At 35.1% G+C, this 17,903-nt stretch overlaps 1 protein-coding gene and 1 pseudogene across 7 annotated transcripts in view; one reads left to right on the top strand and one right to left on the bottom strand.

Moving 5' to 3' along the window:
* Window positions 1-14,470, top strand: part of TOGARAM1 (TOG array regulator of axonemal microtubules 1) — an 84,313-nt gene extending 69,843 nt beyond the window's left edge. For 4 of the 7 annotated variants that reach the window (XM_045567962.1, XM_045567946.1, XM_045567955.1 and 1 more), the window contains 6 exons: window positions 1,090-1,216; window positions 2,731-2,849; window positions 8,381-8,570; window positions 11,341-11,560; window positions 12,624-12,710; window positions 13,334-14,470. In XM_045567962.1, coding sequence (XP_045423918.1) covers window positions 1,090-1,216; window positions 2,731-2,849; window positions 8,381-8,570; window positions 11,341-11,560; window positions 12,624-12,710; window positions 13,334-13,599 — 1,009 coding nt within the window. In that variant the 3' untranslated portion in view covers window positions 13,600-14,470. Of the gene's footprint in view, window positions 1-1,089; window positions 1,217-2,730; window positions 2,850-8,380; window positions 8,571-11,340; window positions 11,561-12,623; window positions 12,711-13,333 lie in introns of those variants that run through there. The other 3 variants (XM_045567970.1, XM_045567969.1, XM_045567976.1) reach the window with 3 other exon arrangements.
* A 263-nt stretch (window positions 14,471-14,733) lies between these two features.
* LOC123631244 lies at window positions 14,734-14,794 on the bottom strand (annotated as a pseudogene).
* Between the last annotated feature and the right edge of the window lie 3,109 nt (window positions 14,795-17,903).

Raw genomic sequence — 17,903 nt, 5'->3', positions numbered from 1 at the left:
TTCAATGATATCTGACTTTCTACCATTAGAATGATATTTTGGCTTAAGGTATTATCCTAAGAGGATTATTTTAAAATTCATATAACATAAAAACCCTAGTTTGGAGATTATAACAACATTTATTAACATACTCACCCATGATTTATCAACTAACGTGGGTGTATTTTAGGTAGCAGAGGATAGGATTTTGAAGAATTAGGACCCAGGTAAGTTTTGACTAGGGAAAAAGAGAGAGAAATATGGGATCTAGGAAAAGTTGGCTCAGGCCAGAACATTGGGCCAGTAGGTGGGTGCAAAATATCTGTGCAAGGAACCCAGAACAAAGACAAACTTATACTAACTCACAATTCTGCCAAGTGCCAACCTGGATAATGGACCCTGGGATGCCTGAAAAATAGAATCAAAGCTTTTTGCTCTCCATCTGAGCCATGACTAAAAGATTTGAAGTCATAGTGATTTTAAAAGCAGGTAGAGAGAGGACAGGAGACTCCTATACATATGCTCCTTGACTTATGAGGGGATTATGTCCTGAAAAATTCATTGTGAATTGAAAATATCAAGTTGAAAAGGTATTTAATACATCTAACCTACTGAACATCATACATAGCTTAGCCCACCCTACCTTAAAAGTGCTCAGAACATTCACCTTGGCCTACAGTTGGGCAATATCATCTGGTAGCACAGAATATTACAGAGTATCAGTTGTTTATTCTCATGATTGTGTGCCTTACTGGGAGCTGCGGTTTGCTGCAACTGCCCAGCATCTCAAGAGACTATCATACTGTATGTTGCTATCCTGCAAAAAGATCAAAATTCAAAGTTTGAAGTATAGTTTCTACTAAATTTGTATCATTTTTACACCATTGTAAAGTCAAAAAATCATAGGTCAGACCATTGTAAATTGGGGACTATTTGTACTTTCTAGTACTACACTGTTAGTGTATCTACATTTCAGTGGCTTCCTTAAAATAGGGATGGTAATCTTGACGTTGATAGATTTTTTTCCTACTGAAAAAAAATTGCATTTAAGGACAGAAACAGCTAGTTAACATATGTAAGATTATTTACCTATTTCTCAAATATTCATAGGTATTATGGTCGAAAGATGCTTTTCCTCATGATGTGTCATCCTAACTTTGAAAAAATGCTTGAAAAATATGTCCCATCTAAAGATTTGCCATATATTAAGGAATCTGTTAAAAATTTACGGCAAAAGGTATGTGGAAAAAGTTAGTTAAATAAACAACTTTAAAAGCAAAGTATATTTTTCCATCAAGGCAAAGAATAGAAATAATTACTTCAATTATTTCTCTATTAATCATTTGAAATATATCTGTAACAGTATTTCAACAACTAAAATATTATACTAAGTAGACATACAGAGTGTCAGCCTTTGGAAGTAAATGTTTGTTGAACAGAAGAAGCTTGATGTTTGGTAGAATATAGTTTGGCTTATTGGAGTTATAACACTTGGGTTTGAATCACAATTCTGACAGTTAGCAGCTTTGTAACTTGAGGTATGCCACTCATTTCTTTGACTAGAATTTTAATTTTTATAAAATGCAGATAGTACTGTTTACCATGCTTGGTCCCTGCTGTATTTACCTTGTATATCCCACTATTAGAGCTCTTACCACACTGCAGAGCATTACTAGGGAGTCCCTTGAGGATAAGTGCCGCATGAATACATCCTGATAGATAGTAGGGATTCAGTAATGTCTGTGAAACGAGTGAGAGAATACCAAGTGAAATAAAATGTGAACAGTAGTCTATTTACATCTTCTTTTTTTTTTTTTTTCCCGAGACAGAGTCCGCTCTTGTTGCCCAGGCTAGAGTGTGGTGGTGTCATGATAGCTCAGTGCAACCTCAAACTCTTGGGCTTAAAACATCCTCCTGCCTCAGCCTCCCGAGTAGATGGTACTACAGGCACGAGCCACTGCATCTGGCTAATTTTTTCTATTTTTAGTAGAGACAGGGTTCCATACTCCTGACCTCAAGCTATCCTCCTGCCTTGGCCTGTCAGAATGCTAGAATTACAGGCATGAGCCATCACGCCCGGATTATTTATATCTTATTTTTGAAGACTATGTTTAACTTAATAATATACAATTTTTCTATTGTAATTTACGTCATTTTTCTCTGATGACCTTGGACTCAGGACTCATTTATGAAGGGGTAATATTACAAAGACATGTGGTAATAGACTTTTTCCTGCTCATTGCTCTTGATGATTTCAGCTTAATTCATATAGAACTTATTAAAATAACTGCAAAAAATTATCTAACTAAAATGAGGCAGATTATATTTGTGAGTCGTTTCCAGTACAATTGTCAGGAACAAAAAGGTTTTAAATAGTTCTTTCCAAAATGTTTATTCTCAAACTCCTAATGTTGCAGAGAAATTCATCATTTATGGAATGTGTTCATATTTTCTGTATAGATTTTATGCTTTAAGAAGAGTGGTTATAAAATGTAGCATTTTAATTTTTAAACAATTTGTTTTAAGTCAGTTCATAATTTCCTATTAGTCACATATTTTGTTAATTTACTACTAATTATAAAGTATTTTACGTATCTGATACTCTATAAAGCGTAAGTTTAGCAGATTATTAAAATGCTATTAATCTTAAAAAAGTCAATAATGGCTACTTTGAAAATTACATTCTGCAAGTTATTTCACTACTAGTTGTAAGACTTCCATTATGCTACCTTTGTTTGTGTTTACTGACAGGGTTTGGGAGAGATACCACTAGATACTCCTTCAGCAAAAGGAAGACGATCTCATCCTGGCAGTGTTGGAAATACAAGATCTTCGTCTGTTTCTAGAGATGCTTTCAGTTCAGCTGAAAGGTAAGATGATTTCTGATAGTCAACATCATTAGAGAAATTACTCCCTAGTGATAGTAGTCTCATTTGGATGTTTTCATGAACTATCTCGGGTATTTTCCAAAATTTAATGGAGTTTTAAAAGTTTGGTAAAGACCTAGAAAGTATGAAATAATTAGATTTAATAAGGCAATTATATATTTACAGCAGTTTGCTTTTATATTCACTAAACCTTAGTAAAGCTTTAGTATTATTGAACTTGTCAATATTAGGTCTCTGTTGGACATCTCTGATTAATTTTGCTTTAATTTATACCCTTTATTGTTTTCCCCCAGTGATAAAAGTAATACATAATTATGATTAAAGAAAAAAATTAAGAAAATAAAAACATTATAACAAGAATTTTGTCAGGTGTGGAAGTGCATGCTTGTAGTCCCAGCTACTTGGAAGGCTGAGACTGGAGGATTGCCTTAGCCCAGGAGGTCAAGGCTGCAGTGAGCTATGATTAGCCACTGCTTTCTAGCCTGGGTGACACAGCAAGACTTTGTCTCAATAAATAATAAATAAATAGAGAGAGAGAGAGAAACTTTTTTTATGGTCTAGTATGTATTCTATCTTAGTGATTATTTTATTTCTACTTGAAAGAAAGTACATTCTACTCTTGTTGAGTATAGTGTTCTATAAAACGTCAGTTAGGTTAAGTTGATTGTTGTTCAAGTCTCCCATATCCTTACTGATTTTTTGTCTACTTGTTCTGTCAATTACTGAAATAGGAGTATTGACATCTCCAACAATTTTTGTGGATTTTTAAATTTATACTTTTCAATTGTATCATTTTTTGCTTCATATATTTTGATACAATGTGATTAGGTTCAGGTACATTTAGGATGGTTGTGAGTTTTTGACCCTTTTGTCATTATGAAGTACCTCTATCTCTGGTAATATTCCTGTCCTGAAATCTGTTTTAGTAGACTAGTTTAATCTGATATTAGGCATTTTTTGATAGTATTTGCATGGAATGTCTTTTTTTTAAATTCCAGTGTTAGGGAAATATAATTCACTTACCATATAATTCACCTATTTAGGGCATGCAATTCAATGTTTTTTAGTACAGATGGTCTCCAACTTACAATGGTTTGACTTATGATTTTTCAACTTAATGATGGTGCAAAAACAATACACATTTAGTACTATAGAAATTATACTTTGAGTACTGATACAATCATTCTGTTTTTCACTTTGAGTATGGTACTCAATAAATTACATGAGATATTCAACACTTTATTTTAAAACTAGCTTTGTGTTAGATGATTTGCCCAACTGTAGGCTAATATAAGACTTCTGAACACGTTTAAAGTTGGCTGGACTAAGATAGGATGATTAGTGGGTTAAGTGTATTAAATGAATTTTTTACTTACAGTATTTTCAACATAGGATGGATTTATTGGGACATAACCCCATTGTAAGTCAAGAAGCATCTGTATATTCAATGAGTTGTGCAACTGTCATCACAATCAATTTTAGATCATTTCCATCACCCTCAAAAGAAATCTCATACTCATTAGCAGTTACTTACCATTTCCCCACAACCCTCCTTTCCCCAACCCTTCCCCCAATCCATAGACAGTCTCTTTCTGTGTCTATGGATTTGCTTATTCTGGACATTTCATATAAATGGAATCATATGATAGGTGGTTTTTTGTGACTGGCTTCTTAGACTTAGCTTTGTTTTTCAAGGTTCATCCATGTTATATAGCATGTATCAATACTTCATTTCTTTTTATGGTTAAATCATACTCCATTGCATATAAATTTATGACATATTGTCTCTCCAGTTGTTGGACATTTGGTTTTGTTGTGGACATATATTTTCAATTCTCTTGGGTATATGGGAGTGGAATTCCCAGACTTTTTTCCCAAAGTAGCACCATTTTACATCGCACCAGCAGTGTAGAAGTTCTGATTTCTCCACATCCTCACCAACACTTGTTCACTTGTTATTATCATAGTGGGTGTAACTGTTATCTCATTTGACAAAGACTTTTCTTAACCAAACATTAGACTGGCTCCTCTGAGTCCTCTTTTCAATTAGGCCTTGTCCTTGGATTGTGTCCTTGGTCTGCCTAACCCCAGTCTTATCAAAGTAACCTGCTAAGTCATCTCCCCTGCCCTTTTTTTTTTTTTTTTTCCCCCTGAGACAGGGTCTCCCTCTCACCCAGGCTGGAGTGCAGTGGCATGGTCATAACACTCTGTTACCTTGAACTCCTGGGCTCAAGCAATCCTCCCACCCCAGCCTCCCAAGTAGCTAGGACTACAGGTGCATACCACCACACTTAGCTGTTTTTGTTTTTGTTTTTTTTGGTATAGATGGGGTTTCACTGTGTTGCCCAGGCTGATATCAAAGTCCTGGCCTCAAGTGATCCTGCTCCCCTGACCTCCCCAAATGCTGGGATTACAGGCATGAGCCACTGCACCTAGCCGGTCTCTCCACCCTTAATATGTGATCACCCTTCATACTTGATCAAGTTCCTCATCCCCCCACCTTTTATGTATAGGATCTTGGCCTGCCTTTAATCAGAACCTCATTGGTCCAGTTTGGCAAGAGACCCCCCTACCTCTTAGTAATTTTCCATCCACTGGCCCCCCTCACTCTGCTTGTTGGCCATAAATCCCTAGCTGTCTTCATTGTATGCAGATGTAAGCATAATTTTTCTCCTTTATTTCAAGAGTCATGATTCCTCTTGAATAAAGTCTTTTTTTACCATCTTAACAAATGTCAGAATAATTTTTTCTTTAACAAATTATAGTTTTGACTTGCATTTCCTGACATGTCTTTTTAAAGTGTTTTTTTTTTTTTTGGTAGGCAGTATGTAATTCAGTCTTGTCTTTTTATCAATCTGACAATCTGTGCCTTTTAATTGGGTTGTTTTCCCATTTATGTTTAATGTAATTATTCATATGTTTGGGTTTAAGCTTCTCATCTTGATGTTATTTTCTATTTGTTTTATATTTTCTATTTCTATTCTTTTTCTGACTTCTTTCAGATTGATTGAGGGGGGTGTAAGCGATTATTTTGGTAGTTCATTCATTTCCTTCATTAGCTATACCTCTTGGTTCTTTTGTCTAAGGTGGCTGGTCTAGGCTTTATAATATACATACTTTATAATATGCATCTTTACCATCTCACAATCTGCTTTCTAATAATATTAGAACACTTTAGGTATAATGTAAGAACCTTACAACAGTATATTTGATTCCTCCCCATCATCTTTTATGCTGTTTTTGTCATGCATTTTATTTCTACCTGTAGTCTAATCCCTCAAAACATTATTATTATATTTGCTTTGAATAGTCAGTGTATTATATAAATAATACTACTATGGACTGTTTATTCTTAATGTCTTCTTTTTTCTAAATTTTATTAATGTTCATATACTTGATAAATCTCTCCATTTGGCTGTTACTTTACCTTTTCTCCCCAAGGTATGTTAAGTGTTATTTTACTATCAACTCCATCTTGTTTTTTTTTTTTTTTTTTTTTGACTCACATCATTTTCTTTTCTTTTTTTTTTTTTTCTTTTTTTTATTTCAGCTCATCATGGGGGTACATAAGTTCAGGTCATATACATTGTCCATGTCCTGCCCATCCCCCCGAGTCAGAGTCCCAAGCGCATCCGTTCTTATTCTCCAGACAGTGCGCCTGGCACTCATCATGTAGTCATACCTCCATCCCCTCCCCCCTCCATCTTGTTTTTAACCAAAAAAATCCATCTTTAAAGACCAGTTTCAGTAATTAGATGGATTTTTGAGGTGTTTTTCTGTTTTACTGTTTTCATTTACTCACCTTTTACACTTGATCTTAGCTGAAAGGCCAAGAAGTGATTATTCACCTATTATATACCGTATAGCCCTCAGTTTAAATATAAGTTTAATTCTCTTTCTCTTATTATATAATTAATCGTTGTACAAATTAACCTGATTAATTCATTTAAACAAATTAAAACTAATGATAAATATATCTGGAATCTGCGTTTTAGATTACAATCATGTATCCATTTTCAAAATGATTCTGAGTCATCCATTGATCACTGCCCTTAAGACAACCTTAGTGCTGATTTTAGTAATGCTAGTCATAGACATGGTGGTAACTGGTAATTGTTACCGTTGTCTTGAAGACCTGACAATTTGCATGACTTTTTAGTTTCAAGGGGATCATCATCTGCCACATTGAGTTACCCCTTTAGAGCCATGATAAACATTATTTTACCACTTTATAGCCATGCTAAACATATATACTACTAAGTCATTGTCATAGTATGTCCTGCGGGTTTCAAGTTTCTCATTTTCCCATATGTGTTCACATGGCTACTTTGTAGAAAAAGGTTAACATAGCAGTCCTAAGACTGCTATTTTTCAGAAAAATGCCTGCTTAGATAGATTGGCCATTGATTGACATCAATGAACTTGGATTCTGGAAAGATTCCTACTATTCCCTGATAAAAGTGGCCTACTTGATCTTGCATGGAGGATGGGATTGAGAAAGAGGTGCAAGTTAAATTTATCTAGATCCTAAGGGGCTAGGAAACCTGTTCAGAAAAGAGTTAACATTGCAGCCCTGAAACTACCATCCTTAAAAAGGGCTGTTTGTTGGCTGGGTGCAATGGCTCATGCCTATAATCCTAGCACTTTGAGAGGCCAAGGCAGGAGGATTGTTGGAGGCACAAAATTTAGCCACGTGTGGTGGCAGTCACCTGTAGTCCCATCTACTCTGCAGGCTGAGAAAGGAGGATTGCTTCAGCCCAGGAATTTGAGGTTGCAGTGAGCTATGACCATGCCACTGTACTGTATCCCAGATATCTGAGTGAGACTCTGTCTCTAAACAAACAAACAAACAAACAACAAAAAAAAAACACAAAAAGGCCTGCTTGCAAGGTTAGCTTTTGGCTAGCATGGGAAACTGGGATTTCAAGAAGATCCCCACTATTCTCTAACTGATAAGATAGTTTACTGTGCCTAAATTGTTTGGGCAAACAATGTGTGGCTTATGCTAAAGATCTACTTTCTCTCTGTGGGTCTGGAATTTTGGTGTGTCCTAGGTAAAGAGTCTGTATGTGACCAGTTCCCAATAAAAAACCTGGGCATGGAGTCTCTAATAAACTTTTTTGGTAGACAACATTTCATATCTGTTGTGACAATTCATTGTTGAATGAATTAAGTGTGTTCTGTGTGATTCCACTGGCAAAGGACCCTTGAAATCTTGAGTATGGCTTCCACTGCATTTTGACCTATGTACCTTTTCCCTTTGCTGATTTTGCTTGGTATCTTTCTGCTGTAATAAATTTTAGCCATGAGTAAAATTATGTGCTAACTCCTGTGAATCCTGCTAGCAAATCAATCCTAGAGGAGATCTTGGGGACCCCCAACAGACATTGCGGCTGTAGGTTAGATCATTTTATAAATTTTGGGAAGCGAATTTGTGATGAGAATTTTTGTTATATTTGTAGTTTTTATAGGAAAGTAAAAATGAAATTAAATTAACCTTTCTTTCACTTTAGAGAGGTGACTGAAGTTCGTGAAGTCATTAGAAAATCAGTTCCTCGTAATTCCTTTGAAAGTGCTGAGTACATTAAAGTCATAACAGGTTTATTAAATGCAAAAGATTTTCGTGATCGTATTAATGGGATTAAGCAGCTTTTATCAGATACTGAAAATAATCAAGAGCTTGTTATTGGAAACATTGTGAAGGTAAGGACCTGTCAAAATTAATATTCATTTGAAATCTGCAGCCAATAAAATTCATTAGGGCAACGTGCTGTGGCTCATGCCTGTAATCCTAGCATTTTGGGAGGCCGAGAGGAGAGGGTCACTTGAAGCTAAGAGTTCAAGACGAGCCTGAGCAATAGTGAGATCCCCATCTCTACAAAAAAATAAAAAAATTAGCTGGGTATGATGAGATGCATGCCTGTAGTCCATGCAACTTGGGAGGCTTAGGCAGGAAAATTGCTTGAGCTCAGGAGTTTGAAGTTATAGTGAGCTATAATGATGCCACTGTACTCTAGCCCAGGCAACAGAGCAAGAGCCTGTCTCAGAAAAAATAATAATAAAATTCATTAATAAACTGTTGCCTTAAATCTTAAAACTTTACATATATTACTTTGAAGTGTTAAAATAAGCTTAGTGAAAAGAATCGATTGCCTAGGTTTTGCTATGTTATAGGCATACTAGAACAATTCAAGGTGACTGGGAAAAAAATAAAAAAATAGCCACTTATTTTTTTGAATCCTCCCACAAGATGGTGATCTCAGAACCTGGCATTCAGTAAATATATGTTAAGTGAATCAATAAATATTAGTAATAGAAAGTAAACAAGGACATTTAAGAGACTTGATATTGTTTTAGAATAAAACTTTTCATATGTGGGTTATAAATCTCTATATACTGATTTTATATACCTATCTTTAGGAAGACCACAAACAAAAGAAAAGGAAATATTAATAAATGTTCATAGTAGCAGAGCCTAGGTTAATTATGTCTCATCAGAATTTAGTTCAGTTAATTCTATTAGTAACTTATTCATTAAATTCTATTTTAAATTTACATAATATATATTAAACTTCGCAAACATACCATAACTGTTCTTTAATTCCAATAGTGTTGTGTCACTTTTCAGAAGGAAAGTACCACATTACCATGTCATGGGAGCCAGAAAGTACATTTTCTGATATCTGTTGAATAAAAATAAATCTCTTGGGAAGACTGTTTGGGTTTGTTTGTTTAGGAGGTCTTTTTGTTTTTGTTTTAATGTTTTATTATAAAAAATTTCAAACCTATAATGGAATAAGACAAATTAGATAAAGCACTCAATAGGCAAATCATCCATCTTCAACAATTATCAGGCTGGGCACAGTGGCTCACGCCTATAATCTTAGCACTCTGGGAGGCCGAGACAGCAGCCTCACTTGAGGTCAGGAGTTCGAGACCTGCCTGAGCAAGAGTGAGACCCCCCTGTCTCTACTAAAAATAGAAAAATAGAAACATTTAGCCGGGTGTGGTGGCATGCGCCTATAGTCCCAGTAACTCAGGAGACTGAGGCAGGAGGATTGCTTGAGCCCAGGAGTTTAAAGTTGCAGTGAGCTGTGATCACGCCATGGCACTCTACCCAGGGCAACGAAGGAAGACTATGTCTCAAAAAAAGAAAAAAACAACCGTTATCAGATCATGGCTAATCTTATTTGTATGTATCTTAACTCTATCCCCTCACCGTAAGGAAAATTATAAAAGGATTGCATTCTGTATCATCTCATCTATAAATATTTCTGCATGTATCTCTAAATGAAGAGGACTCCCATAAAATTATAAACAACACCATTGTTATGCCAAAAAAACATTAATTCCTTAATATCAACAAATATCTTCTGAAGTGATGGGCCGTTAAATAAATAAATAAAAAACAAATATCCAAGTTGATGTTACCTTGTCTCTTTTTTTTTTTTTAACAGTTTGCTTACTTGAATCAGGGTCCATGAAAAATAATAAATAAACAATAAATAAATATTGGAAATTATTAATAGTTTCAGCCTCATAGAGTAGCTTTTCGTTCACCTGACATAATTAAAAGATTGTTTAGCATTTACTTTATTATATATTGAGTTTATGAAACTTAAGGATTCCAAAGAACAAGGTATCAGCTGGGCGCAGTAGCTCATGCCTGTAATCCTAGCACTCTGGAAGGCCGTGGTGAGCAAAAAATGAGACCCATCTCTACCAAAAAGAAAGGAGAAAAAAAAAAAACAGCCAGTGTTGCAGCGCATACCTGTAGTCCCAGCTACTCAGGAAGCTGAAGCAGAAGGATCACTTAGAGCCTGGGAGTTGGAGGTTGCAGTGAGCTACAGTGACGCCACTACACTCTATTCAGAGCAACAGAGTAAGACTGTCTCAACAAAAACAAAATGCAACTGAGCACCCCTCCTTTAAAAAAAATAAAGAAATCAAAGAGCAAAGGTATCATTGTTAATCAGGTGAAGAAGTAATAATAAAAATCGAACTCTGCAATTATATCTAAAATTTTCATACCAAACCTAAACAAAACTAGGTCAAATCTCTACAGTAATACTTGCATGTCTGCTTCTGGTATGAATAGAAATAAAAACAGAAACTTTTCTTAAATTCTTAGAGTTAGCTAAGCTAACCTGCACCCTCCAGAAAATAGCACGTTTAGATATTTACAATAAGTCAGTTATCTGCTTACTGAACCATATTTCTCATCCTTTATTAGGATGTCTTTTGCAGTGATTTTTGAAGCCTTTTTTTTTTTGCTGTAAGAAAATTCTTCACTTAGATTTAGCATCCAAATTTTTATAAAGTTCCTGTTGTCTAAGTTCAGGTTAAATAGGATATTTTGTGTGTGTGTTTAAACTGAGTAAAGCAGGAGAAATATTATGAAATGCCAAGAGAATTTAAATATAATAGGTATAAACATTATTTTACTTTAAATAATTTACCAATTTACTTTCAGATCTTTGATGCTTTTAAATCTCGACTTCATGATTCCAATAGTAAAGTAAATCTGGTGGCTCTGGAAACAATGTACAAAATGATTCCTTTACTTGGAGACAATTTGTCTCCAATAATCAACATGCTAATTCCAGCAATTGTGGATAATAATCTGAATTCCAAGAATCCAGGCATCTACGCTGCTGCTACAAATGTTGTTCAGGCACTAAGTCAGCATGTAGGTAAGAAATCTTACTTTGGTATTCAAATTGCTTTGACATTACTTTCATACTTTCTGAGTCCAGTTTGTTTTTTGTTTTTTTTTTTCTTCTTTTTTTCTTTTTTGAGACAGAGACTTGCTCTGTTGCCCCAGGAAGAGTGCAGTGGTGTCATCATAGCTCACTGCAACCTCAAACTCCTTGATATTGCCTCAGTCTCTCGAGTAGCTGGGACTATAGGCCGGGTGCCAGGACACCCAGCTAATTTTTCTATTTTTAGTAGAGACGGGGTCTCACTCTTGCTCAGGCTTGTCTTACACTTCTGACCTCAAGTGATCCTCCTGCCTCAGCCTCCCAGAGTGCTAGGATTATAAGTGTGAGCCACTTCACCCGGCCCTTGACATCTTTTTAATAGCATTTTCTTTTGTATTCTTACTTTTTGGTAAGAATACAGTATATAATACACATACAAAATATGTGTTAATTGACTATGTTATTGGTAAGGCTTCTGGCCAATAGTAGGCTATTAGTAGTAACTTTTGGGGGAGTCAAAAGTTATACATAGATTTTCAATAGTGCAAGAGTCGCTTTCCCTAACCTCCATGTTGTTCAAGGGTCAATTGTAATTATGTAAGATGTAATCTTTGGGTGCAAGGTACACAGGACCTCCCTGTACTGTCTTTCCAACTTCCTGTGAATCTATGATTATTTCAAAATTAAAACGTTGTTAAAAATCAGTAAATGTAAAACCTTCCCCCCGCCAAAAGCAAATTCTCTTTCTGCTTTTTGATAAACCTGTGCTATCATTTAGAACAAGATGCCTAGAGATAAGCAATTCTTTTTTTAATACCACGTGATAGCTCCTTTAATGCTCTGAGATATTATTTCCCGTTTGTTCAATATTACTCTATTAAAGATTTTATAGAGAATTTTAAATAGTGATTAGCAATGTAGATTTTTAAAACTTAAAAGATTTGCACCTTAGAAATGAGTATGTTTTTTCCTTTCAATGCTATTATATAATGGAAAATAACTAAGATCTCATTACTCTTTAAACATATGTCTCTGTGTTGTTGTTTTTGTTTAGACAATTACTTACTTCTACAGCCATTTTGCACAAAAGCTCAATTTTTAAATGGAAAAGCAAAACAGGATATGACGGAAAAGCTTGCTGGTAAAGACTTTTAATTGTAATTCTAAAGAAACATTTTATAAACAAAGAACTGATGAGTATTTCAACTTATTTTTAGAATAGCTCCCAATTCAATATCAGTACCCATGAAGTATAAATAAATTGTTTAATGATCCACAAGAGGATCTTTTACAACTTTTACCCCAGAAATTTTACTCAGAAGAATTTTATTCTTTTTTTCCAGAAAGTGTGTAATCTTTCTGTTAGTAGAAATAATACAGGAAAAATAAAAAGACCTTAAAATCACATATTGGTGCTCACAGAAAACTGCTATTTCAAAGTTATGTTTGATAAAATGTCCATGGGTGAAAAATGTATAAATTTTTATTTAACTACATTTGGAAAACATTGAGGTGAACTTTGAATTTAATTCCTCTCTTTATCACTTTTGCATGTACTAATCATCATATATGGAATGCTAATACTGTACTTGAAGATCTCAGTCTTTAAGAGGAGGGTTCTGCCTTTACTTCCTTAAGAAGCCTAACTTTAGAACAAATGGCATGAGGAAGATGCTCAGTATATTTTAAGTGCTTTATAATTAGCAAAATGTGAACTTAATTGTTTAAAAACTCTCACTGTTTCACCATATTTTTGTGTTTCAGATATTGTTATGGAACTCTATCAAAGGAAGCCCCATGCCACAGAACAGAAAGTGTTGGTGGTTTTATGGCACCTCTTAGGGAACATGACAAATAGTGGCTCTCTGCCTGGAGCTGGAGGAAATATACGAACAGCCACAGCTAAATTATCAAAAGCACTTTTTGCCCAGATGGGTCAGAATCTGTTAAATCAGGCTGCATCTCAACCACCACATATCAAAAAGAATTTAGAGGAATTGCTCGATATGACAATTTTAAATGAATTATGAATCTTTGATAAAATATGTTATGATGAACAAAACTGTTTACATGATGACAAATGGAACTTTTTAAAAGTTACATTTTTAGTGCCTGTACTTTACATTCAGCAAATTAAGTCAATGGCTATTTTTATTTGCAGCCTGTGAGCACATATCTATCCTATATCACCCTACTACTTGTACCTATCACACAAAACCCTAAAATAATCAATATATCCTATTATTCATGAAATCTGAGGCATGTGGGATAAATCCAATTTTGATATTTTTGAGAAAAGTCCTGCTCATTTGCACTAGTCGATAGAAATTGCAATTTATTACCCTGTATTTACAATTAGATTTGTAATTAAAAATATACTTTTTATGTAATCATGTTCTGCTCTGTCTCATTACTCAGCCTTATTTTATGAAGTGGAAGTCAATGAACTATGTTATCACAAACTAAGTTTTATGTGCTATTTGTGAAAAACATGTATTTTTGAATCAATCCACTAATATAATTGTGCAGTATTAGCTTGCTTTTGCTGCTGTGAATGTGATATATTTGCTTACCTTTTGGGTTTAATTATCTGCATAATTGTGAAATTTAGTAGGTTATAATAAAGCATGACCAAAGTTTTAGAAAACATAAAACATTTTAAATGCACGTTTAAGAAAACGTGTTGAATGTAACTTCCCTATTTTTGTGTGTGAGCACTAAATTTTATTTCTATATGCCCTGACATTTATAAAGGTGTTATTTTGTTGCCCAGTTGTGTAATTCTCAAAAATAGTGCCAGGTCTTCTATAGCTTTTCTCAGAATTCTTGGGCTTACAAGTACTGTATGCATCTTTAAAAAAAAAAAGGGAATGTTATAAAATAAAAGGATTTATTTCTGTAGATGTGTGAGATGTCCTATTTTTCCAATTTCCATATATGCTAAGATGGAAAAAAATATATATTATAATACTGACCTATTACTTTTACTTGATCTACTTGATAGGATATTTATCTATCACTATTAACCAAACAGTAGATCTGGGTTATCATTCTAGCTTTACAGGAAATTAGCTTTGTGACCTTAGACAAGTCACATGCCAGGTCTGGGCCTCAGCTTTCTCATCTCTAAAATGTGAGGGCTGGACTAGATGATTTTTTTTTTTGGCCATGCTGATCTTCTCTGTATCCTTCCCATTTTAGTATATGTGCTGCCGAAGCGAGCACAGGACTAGATGACTTTTAAGGTCCTATCCTATTCTAAAATTTTATGATTTTATGTTTATTCTTTTTCACTGTGTAAATGACCAGTTTTCTAATGCATTTGGCTGCTTTTCAAATTGTGATTCTTTGTATTTATCCACAACTTCTGAGAAAAATACAAACAGGTTTCACTGCTATTTGAAGCTGAGCTAAAAGAAGTGTAAAGACTTGGCTAATTTTTTATATACACTGTTATATAATTACATACATACTTTAAAAATGCCTTATATTTTCTTCTAAGTGTATTTTATTATAGTCCTATAGTTTATATCTAGAGTGGGCAAACTTTCTGTTTGGGCCAGAAAGCAAACATTTTTGGCTTTGTAAGCCACAGAAAAATTATGACTTTTTTTTTATTATTTTAAACAATCCTTTAACAATGTAAAACACATTCTAAGCACAGGCCATGGAAAAATAGTCCTCTGGCATAGTTTGCCAACACCTGATTTAGACCCTTTTGACCTCAGTTGTAAGTCTGAGATCATCATTAAATTTTGCTTCAACCCTTCTTGATATGCATCATTGAAACAACAGTTATAGATTTTGTTTTATTAAATAGATTTTGTTTTATTAATTATGACCACTGCTCTTGTGTCACTGCACTTGTGCTAGCTAAATTTGCAGTATCCCTTGTTGGATAAATTGAAGGTAAACTTTAAATTTTAAAGGCAAAACAAGACCATTACTTTATGTATAACTTATTTTGAATAGATGATACAGTTTGAATGAGACCCAGTGATTGGTTATGAGCTCAGGGTACTCCATATTATTTAAATTCTGCCAGGGACTTGTTCCATTGTTTTGGTCCTGCTCTTTCATGAGTAATCCTTTACTCTTGACAGAAGAGTCCTGACAAGACTATGAATTCAACTGATATTGTAATTTGGCAACCTGTGGACACAGACTTTCAGTTTGGCTAATTTTTAGCTTACCATATTAGTGGATCTGAGATGTGCATTTCATGGCCCCTACATAGGATTCACCAGACATATTTGTTCTACTTCTAATTGAAGATAAGTAATTTCTGCTATAAGGGATAAAAATGATCACCCTAAAAACAAAAGACTGAACAATGATGAGACTGCTTGGCAAAAATATGGGTCTGTAGTATTAACTCCTCTTTCATTTCTGATATTAATTTATAGATCATTAAGTCTTTGGATCACTTACTTTTCAGATTTTACCCTTTCCTCTTTTCTGCTAAAATATCTGAATGTAGGAGGGGGATCACTGTGTCATTGGTGCAGTCCTCAGTTCTACCAACCTTGTTGGTCTCAGCTTCAGTGTGTATGGACTAGACTGCACCATGGACTGGGCCATTGACCCAGGCTTTTAGGCTTGTACTGTTGGTGCCCATCATCCGAATCTGCACCTGGCCCTTTGCCTTTAGTCATGAAATTTCTACTTGCCCCCCTTTGCCGTTTTAGCACCTCTTTGTTCTTTTAGTGGCCACAGGAGAAACTGAAAATCTCTTGTACAACATGAGCAGGCCATGGTGAGAAGGAAGTGTGCCTCAAACTCAGCTATCTAGCCCAAAATAATTCTCTCCTTTTTCCAGCAGAATCATTGAGATTTGCTCCAACTAAGACCAATTATGAATATGGTTTCGTAACCCTGTGACAAGAGAACACAAAAGACCTGGAATAGGGAAATGGCGGAAAAAAGAAAAAGATAAGAGATTAAAACACAAATATCTCTTTCATTTGGACATTTGTAAAGCTGTGAAAACATTACACAAATTAATAATCTAATAAACTATCCTGAAAGAGGAACAACAGGATCAAAATAAATAACTTTTCAGGAAGACTGAACTAAGGAGATACCATTTGAAGCAAATCTTAAAGATCAAGTAATCGTAGAGAGGAAACAAGCTTCATGTTGTGTTTGGGTTTAAATCTCCTGGAGCTACAGTTTTAAGTTTACTTGCAGTACCAGTAAGGAGAAACACTAAATATAGGAGTCTGTTTCTAATAGAAGAGCCACCACAATTTATTTAATGATGGATTTATTTATAATGTAAATGAACAAATTCCATTCTGTGAACTAATATAAAATTTTAAGGCTCACCACCACCCCCACCCGCTGACTGAATGGACTCTCTGGTGGCCAACGGAATATCCTAAAACTAAATTGCCTGCCAGGAGGAGGGAGGTCAGATATGCCTATGCCTCATCATGCCTCCCTCCCTTCTTGGGGACATCCTTTGTAACCCACTAAGAAGCCTCAGGGTATGCAAAACAAACCTACAGTCCCTCAATTTACACAACAAATCTATGTCTGGTGGCTTATCTCTGACAAACAGCAACTATGTTAAAACATTCCAAGCCTTTACACAAAGCTTCATGTCTTTAACCAATTACAAGCCAAAGAATCTTTAAATCCACCTATAACTTGCAATCCTCTCCCTCCCGCTTCGAGATGGCCCACCTTTTCTGGCCAAACCAATGTATGTGTCCCACGTATTGATTTATGACTTTACCTGTAACCCCTGTCTCCCTGAAATGCATAAAACCAAACTGTAACCCAGCCACAGCCAGTCCACTTGCTCAAGGCCTCTTGGGCGTGGCTCCAGGTCATGATCTTCAAATTTGGCTCAGAATAAATCTCTTTAAAGTTATTTTACAGAGTTTGGTTTCTTTTCTGTTGACAATTCCCCAGAGCAAATATACTCTGTAATTTAAATGATCCATGTGGTGTTTTCTACACCGTTTCATTGCATGTTACATTTTGAAGAGAATAAACAGGAACCTTGTACTAAATAGCTCAGAAAGAAACTGTGATTAACAATAGGTATCACAAGAAACATTTTACTCTTTTATAAATCAGGACCCCAGAAGGAAATAGATGGCAAACCAAAATCAGGATAATTTGAGAAGGGACTATTTAAAAAGACAGGGTTTAGGGAAACCCAGAACCTGGAAGAAGAAAGAGATATGTAGAGAGGGTCAGCTTGATCAGAGCTGAGATTCCCACATAGAGGGAGCTAGGGAATAAATACCGTGGCCTCACTCTTCCCTTCCATTCTGTCAGGACTCTGTGTTGGCCACACCTAACCAGAAACAAGGGAGAAGAG

Source organism: Lemur catta, chromosome 1 (genome assembly GCF_020740605.2).
Source record: "Lemur catta isolate mLemCat1 chromosome 1, mLemCat1.pri, whole genome shotgun sequence".
Classification (NCBI taxonomy): domain Eukaryota; kingdom Metazoa; phylum Chordata; class Mammalia; order Primates; family Lemuridae; genus Lemur; species Lemur catta.
Note: the sequence above shows the minus strand (reverse complement) of the source record. Positions and strands in the feature narration are given on the sequence as shown.